Genomic DNA, 8,714 nt, shown 5'->3' on the forward strand with positions numbered 1-8,714 from the left:
CTTCCGAGCGATTTAGGGTATCCATCCGTCATTTTCTCTATTACCCCCCGCCGCATATCATCTACTCCGCGCGAGAAATCGAGCCGGCTTCGGCAGCGTTTTGCGGCTAGTTTTCTACCGGATCTTTGCGACGATGTCGTCCGCCGGTGCGGGGCATGGCGGCGACAGGGGGTTCGGCGACCACGGTGGCTTCAGGTGCCGTAGGGGGTCCGATGGCCGCGACGGGTTCGTCTGCTGCAAGCGCCTCAACGACGACTAGGCCGGCGTCTCCGGCCTCCACCCTCCCGTGTCAGACAAGCAAAGAGAGGCAACGCACAAGAGCGACCCGAAGTCCCACGGCGCCGGATCGCGGGCTTGGGATGATTTCTGTCGCCTCGGCGACCTCTTCGATCCGGCCCTCTCCAGTATCCTCATCTACCACACGCTCCACGACAGCCGCCGCCAGCCTAGGACGGCTCCGGCGACGAGGCTCCGTCGACTCTGGCTCTGACGCGTAGAAGCAAATATCCCCGCGTAGTACGATGAACTAGTTTATTTTTCATTTGAACTATGTTAATTAAGTTTGTATGAACCATGTTTGAAACTCGGGTGATGTTTGGCGCAAACTACTCGTTTTAAAATCATTTTGAATTCCGATGATATATGCGGGACCTGTTCTGTGCCCGCGTCTGTCGTCCGCTAAGTTTCATTTACGGGAGGGGCTGGTGGGTTGCGGGATCGGCTAGAAATGCTTATAATACTGAACAAATGGTTAGTGTATCAAAGAAAGCGTAAAGTGACAAAACCCGCAGTCAGGCGGCGGCTACGTGTCCAGGCCAGAATACGCCAGCGCCGCCGCAGTTTCACAAGAAACCGGCGGCAGTTCCAGTTCCTCAGTCCACCGCAAGTTGCACAGCCCCAAATCTCAATCTTTGGCAAAACCCTCGCCTCCCCTCCCCCATTCTCCCGTGAGATTCCCCTCATCAGATCGAGAGCTGCACCTCCACAGTAGCGTTCCGCATTCGGATCGAGCAGCCGGAGGGCCAACCATGGCGGCGACGCACCACCCGGCCTCCCCGACCGGCGCCGGCAAGTCCCCCTCCTCCTCCCCCTCGCCGCCGACGCCTGTGCGCCTGGCGGCGGCGCAGGCGGCGGCGGTGGCGGCGATCCAGCCCAGCTCGCCGCGCTACTTCTTCTCCTCCCTCGCGGCCTCCTCCTCGCCGCACCGCCGCATCGCCATCGCCGTCGACCTGTCCGACGAGTCCGCCTTCGCCGTCAAGTGGGCCGTGCAGAACTACCTGCGCCCGGGCGACGCCGTGGTGCTCCTCCATGTGCGCCCCACCTCCGTGCTCTACGGCGCCGACTGGGGCTCCATCCCCGTCTCCGTCGACGACGGCGACGCGGAGGGGGAAGGAGGAGGCGCGGCGCCGGCGTCCGGGGACCCGGAGGAGGACGCGCGCAAGAAGCGGGAGGAGGACTTCGACGCCTTCACCTCCACCAAGTCGCAGGACCTGGCGCAGCCGCTCGTCGCCGCGCAGATCCCCTTCAAGATCCACATCGTCAAGGACCACGACATGAAGGAGCGCCTCTGCCTCGAGGCCGAGCGCCTCGGCCTCTCCGCCATGATCATGGGCAGCCGCGGCTTCGGCGCCTCCCGCAGGGCAGGCAACGGCAGGCTCGGGAGTGTCAGCGACTACTGCGTGCACCACTGCGTCTGCCCCGTCGTGGTTGTCAGGTACCCTGATGACGCCGGAGCGGCTGGCGGTGCCGAGTCTGTGGGGGATGAGCTGCGGACGGTGCCTGAGAACGAGGTGGTGTTCCACGAGGCGCCAGAGGGTCAGAAAGGTCTGTTCCTTTGCTTCACCTCGTTTGTACTTTCCATTGCATAGTTTTGTTTACCCATGAAGTAGGTAATGAACTGTTATGCGTTAGTATTCAGGGTGGCAAATTCAGAAAAATAAAAATTTGGACACTGGAAATGATTAGAATGCGTTTGATAGTGATGGCGAGGAAGAAGACACATTATGAAGAGTGTCGCTATTAGTAAACTCGTCGCATTGGATTAGGCATTAGCACTAATTCACTACAGAAGTCCGGTGAATAGCCCAGCCAATCTGTAAAGTAGCGGAAACTGGAAATGCATAGCCCAGTGAAAATGAAAGTAAAAATTCGGACACTGGAAATGATTAGAAAGCATTTGATAGTGATGGCAGGGTAGGAGAGTCGCTATGGTGTTATTTAACTGGTTGCATTGCATTAGCACTAATTCACTACAAAAGTCCAGTGACTACCCTAGTGAATCTGCATAGTAACGGAAACTGGAAATTCATACACTAGTGAAAATACCATAACATAAAATCGGTTGCCTCTGAAACTGTGAACTAGCAAAACCGTTGTACAGAGAATAGCATGCCAAGCGTTCACATTGTGTTGCTGTTCTGCTCTGACTGAGTCGATATTGTGCGCTGTTTGCTTAGTTGCATTTGACATCACTATTATCTATCATATGCATACCTAGCGGATATGCACTTCATTTATGAATTTGATTAAACTGCTTTCATTATTGGATGTTGGAGCTTTGAATTCTCTTTTGTATGCCGAAATGTGCTCAAGTTGTCTTCTTATACGTGATAAGAATGGAGGATTGGTGCAATTTATCAAACTGAAAGTCTCAAAAAAGGAAACTGTATTCTATATTGTAGATCTAGTGAGGATATTGAAGTCGCAGTTTCATTGGGGGTGGATTAGAGAAAACACCGTACTAGTCACTGTTATGTTTGTTCATCTGTACATCCCTTAGAAAATCACAATGGAAACTTTTTTGTGTGTGATGGAAACTGATTTCATGAGAATATGTGGAGGAAGAATGAAAGAGATCTTTCAGTTACCTTTAGGTACACGTAGACTTACATCGAATTGTGCTCAAAATCTTGTCATGTAGCCTGTCATTTGCACTTGTAGTTCCAAACCGACAATGTAAGATGCATGGACATATCCAGACGGCATCATCTGGAAAGGGGAACTTATACTGCTTTAAAGAGTATATTGTCGTCCACACAAAGTCAGATGCTCAGACTTGAAAACACCTACTAGTCTTGGGCATACACACCCTGAGGCACTGCCTTCTTATATGCTTATCTTTTGGTTGAACATAAGAAAATAAAACTATCCTGAGCATAACATTTGCTTGCTTCCATCATGTGCATCACACCATAATATGCGCAGCGTAACATTGACATTGCTTGATCGCTACCTAGTTGGTGTCTATTTCAGGTCATTGCCTTTTACAAACTGTATGCTCCTTTGTTATTGCCGATGTTATTCTGTGTACTGTCTTGTTGGTTGGTGAGTTTATTCGCGTGCTCATATCATGAATAAGATTTGGATTTCTCCTGTCTTGACAGAAAACTGAGGGTAATAGCAAAAGCACAGAGCAGCCAGATGAAAGAGGAGAGAGCAAGTCTTGCTTGATGCCAAACCCCCTTGTAACTGAGTGGTCTTTCCACTCTGCTTTGCACTTTGTGTTTGTATCAGACTCGTGTAGATCATGGACCAGTCCTTGCTGCTTCCCTTCCTGAGAATTGAAATGAGAATAATGTTATTCTGCATATTGTAGCTGTTAACCTGTTGTATGAATGTTTCTGCTTGGCCCCCTGGAACATGATTTCGTATGCCGACTTGTTTTCATTGCCATTGGTGACCAATCCTATGTTTTTTGTTTGTTTCTCCATCGTCTTTGCTTTTGCATAATTCTGCTTGCAGTAAGTGTAGATTATTGACGGATCTTGGTTGCTTTGCTGTTGGAAAGAAGTACTATGTTCCTGCATATAGGAGCTACTTTTTGGATAATGGATGTTTCTACTTGCCTCACTTGCTGTGTTCATTTGGTTACCGATTTTGCATGGGGCAGTTTGTGTAGACTGGCATAATCACGGAAACATATTGGGAGTTGGGGCCGCTGGTCCCTCTCGGCAAATCTTCCAGCCTTGCCTAAACATGAAATTTGATGTTGGATACACATTCACAAAGAAAAATATCTGACTTAGGAGTACATACATCAACAAAAGCCAGAGGAACAAAAAGAACAGACATACAAAAATCTTGGTCAAAACAAAACCAGATCCTACCCCAGGGCAGGAATATGCATCTCCCTTTTCCTTCTCCGTTCAATTGTTCCTTTGCGCCTTGTTATTTCTTTGTGCAATACCCAGAAAAGGACACTATGCCTAATGCAACAACAATTATAATTTTCTACAGGCACTGAAAATTACCTTCTTTTTTCAACTGCCACGTATTATTTCGTGAATAGTTCATCCAGCAAAAAATTGTTTTGTTTTCCTCTCGAAAGGATTATTATTCTGTTTTAACATGGTCCATGAATTATTTTGTGAACACGTTCCCCCACTGGCCCTGTCTCTTCTACTTTCCCATTCATCATTATATATTCATAATTATAATTTACATAAAATTTATACTAATAAATACATGTATTTTTATATATTAATGACTTAAAATGATTCTTAATGCACATGACACCAAGGTTCCCCTTTTCATGTTAGCATAATATTTGAGGTTAGCATATAAATATGATGATTTGTCCTAAAATATTTAAAACGAGCATCAGAGCTTTTCTACTTATGACCAGCACAACAACACAAAAGAATGCATACATAAAAATCATTTACGCCCTTTTTATGTTATGCCAAACACGTGTAACTCAAATTTCTCAGTATTTTTCATGAGTTTTTGACATTTTCTAGGGTTTTGTTTGAGCAATTTTGAGGGTTCGTCTTTTCAGAACCATTTTGAGGAGTCCTTTTTTTTAGGGGCATTATTACGGCACATTCCTTGGGCTGAGCGACGGCCCATTTCTTTCTCCTCCTTTTTCTGCCCGTCCGGCTCCACCACAGGCCAACGTCACGAATTCAAACCACCCGACCAACCCAACCGGAGTGCCACTGACACGAAAACAGAGTCGATTTCGAAGCGGAACTGCTCTGCTCCCCTCCGCCGGCGCTCCTCTCCCCCTCACCCCGCCGCCCGCCGGGATCCGGAGGTCACACGACGCGCCACGATGCAGCAGCAGCAGCCGGCCCTCCTCGGCACAGGTCCGTCCGCTTCCCTACCTCCCCTCCCCCCTGCACTTTCTCGATTCCATTCGGTTCTGTTCCAATACTCGGTCGTGCAGGGGGAGGCGGCGAGCACTGGGACGTGATGATGGAGGACACGCTCATGTCGCAGGGCGAGCTCGCCTCCATCGACGCGCCCCGCTTCGACGGCGCGGACTTCGAGTCATGGCAGGTCATGATGAGAGGCCACCTGGCTTGGTCACACCCTCTTGTGTGGAGCATAGTGGAAACCGGCTTCTCTTGTGCGGACGAGGCTAATCCGACGGACCTCGAGCTGAGGAAGATGTACTACAATGCCCAAGCCATGAACGCCATACACTCTGCCCTCAGCGATGACCGGCTCTACCGGATCTGGCACCTTGACACTGCCAAGGAGGTCTGGGACGCCCTCCAGGTCATGCACGAAGACACCCCGACCGTCCGCCGGTTAAAGATCAAACAGCCGAGGGAGAAGATGAGGTTGTTTGCGTGGAGGAAGGGCGAGTCTGCCGATCAGATGCATACAAGGCTCTGGAATCTGGCCATTGACCTGAATCGCCTTGGTTGCAAAGAGGTGGACGACCCTTATGTCGTGTGGACGATGCTTCGTGCCATGGCGCCTAGGAAGCCGGCCTTTGTGGACGGCATTCGCCGGGAGCCTGGCTTTGAAGAGCTCACCCCTCTGGATGTGCTCCACAACTCCCAAGTCTACGACTGCAGGCAAGAGCTATCCAGAATACTCATGCGCGGTACGCGAGGGCGAAGCCGGACACTGTCACGCCGAGCGAGCCCGCCGACGATGCAGATTGCTCCGGAGAAGCGCCTCGCTTCGATGGCACGCGCTATCTATCATGGCAGCGCAGGATGAAATTCCATCTGCTTAGCATTGACCCTCTAGTGTGGAGAGCTGTGGAAACTGGCTTCTCTTGTGCAGATGAAGCAAACCCAACGGCTCTTGAAAAGAGGAACTGGCAGCACGATTACCGAGCTAGACGTGCCTTACAGTATGCCATAGGTGATGATCAATACATTCGGATTTGCCGATATCAATATAATAAGAGTGCCAAGGAGATTTGGGATGCTCTCCGAAAATCTAATGAAGCGGCTGGTAAGTCAAAGCTCTGTTCACTGAGGATGGATATGAACTTCTTCGTCTTAGGGGAAGACGAGTCCCCGAGTGACATGTATACAAGGCTCAACAATTTGGCCAATGAAATGAAGGGTCTCGGGTGCAAGGAGATGACCGATTCCTATCTTGTGGAGAAGATGCTTTTTGCCATGACGCCAAGGAACCCAACCATGGTTTTCCTCATCCATCAGAAGCATGACTTTGAACTACTCACCCCTCGGGAGGTGCTTGCAACCTTCCTCCTCTACGGCGGGGAGCAAAAAGAATCCAAAGTCGTGTGTGGGCATGCTTTGCCACGCTCAAGCAAAAAGGTCAACGCTGCCTTGAAGGCCAAGCAAGTCCAAATGGAGGAAAACGACCATGATCAATACCAAGAGCAAATTCAACAAGGAATACAAGAATTGGCTCTCTTAATGAAGAAATGTGAAGGGTGTCTTGGAAAGAAAGCCTATGGAACAGGAAGTGATTTCTCTGACAAGTCCAAGATGAAGAAATCAAAGAGATATTGCTATCAATGTGGTGATCCCAATCATTTCATTGCTGATTGTCCTAAGAAGGAGGGTAGGAAAGAAGAGAAGGAGAAGAGCAAGTACAAGACGAAGCCATTCGATCACAAAGGCAAGCCATACAAGCCAGACGGGCAGAAAGGTATGTTTCTTTGCTTTATCTTGTACTTCCCATTGCACAATTTTCCATGAAGTAAGTAATGAAATGTTCTGCGTTACAATGACGGGGTCCGATCTGGCACATGTTATGTGTTACAATGACGGGGTTCGTTCTGACACGGATTCAGGGTGGCCAATTAAGAAAACAAAATTTTGGAAACAAGTGCGGTGTCTGAGTAACACTGCAAATGATTTTAATGCGCTGATATCAATGTCAAGGAGACACAGGATGAAAAGTATTGGTATTAGTAAAATGGTTGCATTGCATTACAACTAAGTCAGTTCACAAGTCTGGTCATAAAGGTTTATGTACTTGACTGTTACCAGCCCTAAGATTTAGGCCCTGTCTGATTGCTGTCCTCTAAAGTCCTCTGAAAGTGTAATTTGATTACTGAGTGGTGGACAATATAATTCAAGCAAATTAATGAGGTGATAACTATGCTATGACCTTAGGAATGTGCATAGTAGTGCAAACTGGAAAGTGCATAACCCAGCAGAAATACCAAAACATGAAGCCGGTTGCCTCTAGAATTGTTAATTAGCAAAACAGTCATATGGACAATGGCATGTGAAGCTACATTGCACATTGTTCAGAGCATGTGAAGCTAAATTGCACATTGTTCTGAAATTCTGCTCTGACCGGGTCAATTTTTGACCTGTACACCGTTGTAAGCATTTGGCAGTACTTTTACTTATGCATACCAAATGGTTATGCAGTTCATATTTGAACTAAATTAAAAATATTTCCTTTATTACATGATGGAGCTTGGAATTCTCTTTTGAATGTTGAATCCCTAAAGTTGTTTTCTTATATACGATAAGACTGGAGCATTGTTCCAAGTAAGTAAACTGTATTCTCTATCGTAAACTTAGTCAAATTTCACCTGCTCACCATTTGCAGACATTAAAGTCGCAGATTCGTCGGGTGTGGATGCGAGGAAAATACCTTAATGGTCACTGTTATGTTTGATCAGTTATATATCCCTAATAAAATCATGATGGAAACTTCTTTTTGGGGGCAATGCAAGCTGATTTCATGAGTATATGTGGAGGAAGAATGAAAGGAGGTGCTTGATATGTTTGGTGGAAAAATGTTACTCCCTCCGATCCATAAAGTGTTGCAGTTTTGGACTAAGGTTGAACTAATCAACCTTTAGTTCAAAACTGCGACACTTATTTTGGACCGGAGGTAGCACCGACTTTGTGTCCCTTGCTAGATGTTGGCCTAGTGAAAAGAGGTTTAAAATCTTTAATGTCATCACTTCGGCAATCCTATGGCTGCCCTGGAATGATATGATCATTAACCACAAGAATTGGTTGAATATGAAACAGGTGTGGAGGCACATCCTCGCGTCAACACGGGAGTGGAAAGTGCCGTTCAAAGATGCAGAGGTGGTGGACTTGGACCGCTTCGGAGGCCGGTTAATGGAGAACCTGAGAACTCCACTTCGGCTGACGAGGCGCTGAAGAGGGGGCTGGTGCCGAAGCCGACATGGAAACCCGCCGCCCAGCCGTCACAGCAACCCTTCTGCCTCAGTGCTCACCTGCCTAGAGGAGTGGCCTTCTGCCTCAGTGCGTATCTGCCCAGAGGAGTGATGGTATATGATGATGATGATGATGATGATGATGAAGTTACTGAATCTTAAGCACACACATGCTGTTCACCTCTCAAACCTGTTTTTTCTTCTTCTTTTGGCTCGCATTGTAGGCCTTATTTCCGATGCTATGTAACGCTGAGTTTGCGAAGGATTTGAACCTGTTAGCGCTGTATAACTCGTCGGTTTCATTCTATAAAATAGAGCCAGGGTGGCTCCACCCCGTTTGTCCTCTGAA

General features: G+C 48.0%; 2 protein-coding genes across 4 annotated transcripts; both read left to right on the plus strand.

Annotated features, from left to right (window-relative positions):
* The first annotated feature begins 820 nt into the window (after window positions 1–820).
* On the plus strand, window positions 821–3,683 carry LOC123061469 (universal stress protein PHOS34). Its single transcript, XM_044484595.1, has 2 exons — window positions 821–1,824; window positions 3,384–3,683. The coding sequence occupies exons 1-2, from the start codon at window positions 1,029–1,031 to the stop codon at window positions 3,389–3,391; spliced, it is 804 nt and encodes a 267-aa protein (XP_044340530.1). The 5' UTR covers window positions 821–1,028; the 3' UTR covers window positions 3,392–3,683.
* A 1,158-nt stretch (window positions 3,684–4,841) lies between these two features.
* LOC123061477 (uncharacterized) lies at window positions 4,842–8,714 on the plus strand. Of its 3 annotated transcripts, none has more exons than XM_044484609.1 (3): window positions 4,842–5,087; window positions 5,168–6,864; window positions 8,214–8,714. In XM_044484609.1, the coding sequence occupies exons 1-2, from the start codon at window positions 5,054–5,056 to the stop codon at window positions 5,953–5,955; spliced, it is 822 nt and encodes a 273-aa protein (XP_044340544.1). In that variant the 5' UTR covers window positions 4,842–5,053; the 3' UTR covers window positions 5,956–6,864; window positions 8,214–8,714. The 3 variants fall into 3 exon arrangements, with proteins under 3 accessions (XP_044340544.1, XP_044340537.1, XP_044340541.1); XM_044484602.1 differs by having other exon boundaries at window positions 4,850–5,087; XM_044484606.1 differs by having other exon boundaries at window positions 4,850–6,864.

The sequence above is a fragment of the Triticum aestivum genome, chromosome 1A (genome assembly GCF_018294505.1).
Source record: "Triticum aestivum cultivar Chinese Spring chromosome 1A, IWGSC CS RefSeq v2.1, whole genome shotgun sequence".
Taxonomy (NCBI): domain Eukaryota; kingdom Viridiplantae; phylum Streptophyta; class Magnoliopsida; order Poales; family Poaceae; genus Triticum; species Triticum aestivum.

Coding starts and splice junctions, on each gene's coding strand:
- LOC123061469 (XM_044484595.1), top strand. CDS start 1,029: ATGGCGGCGACGCACCACCCGGCCTCCCCGACCGGCGCCGGCAAGTCC.
- LOC123061477 (XM_044484606.1), top strand. CDS start 5,952: ATGAAATTCCATCTGCTTAGCATTGACCCTCTAGTGTGGAGAGCTGTG. Junction 6,865..8,213: donor CAAGCCAGACGGGCAGAAAG/GTATGTTTCTTT, acceptor AATATGAAACAG/GTGTGGAGGCACATCCTCGC.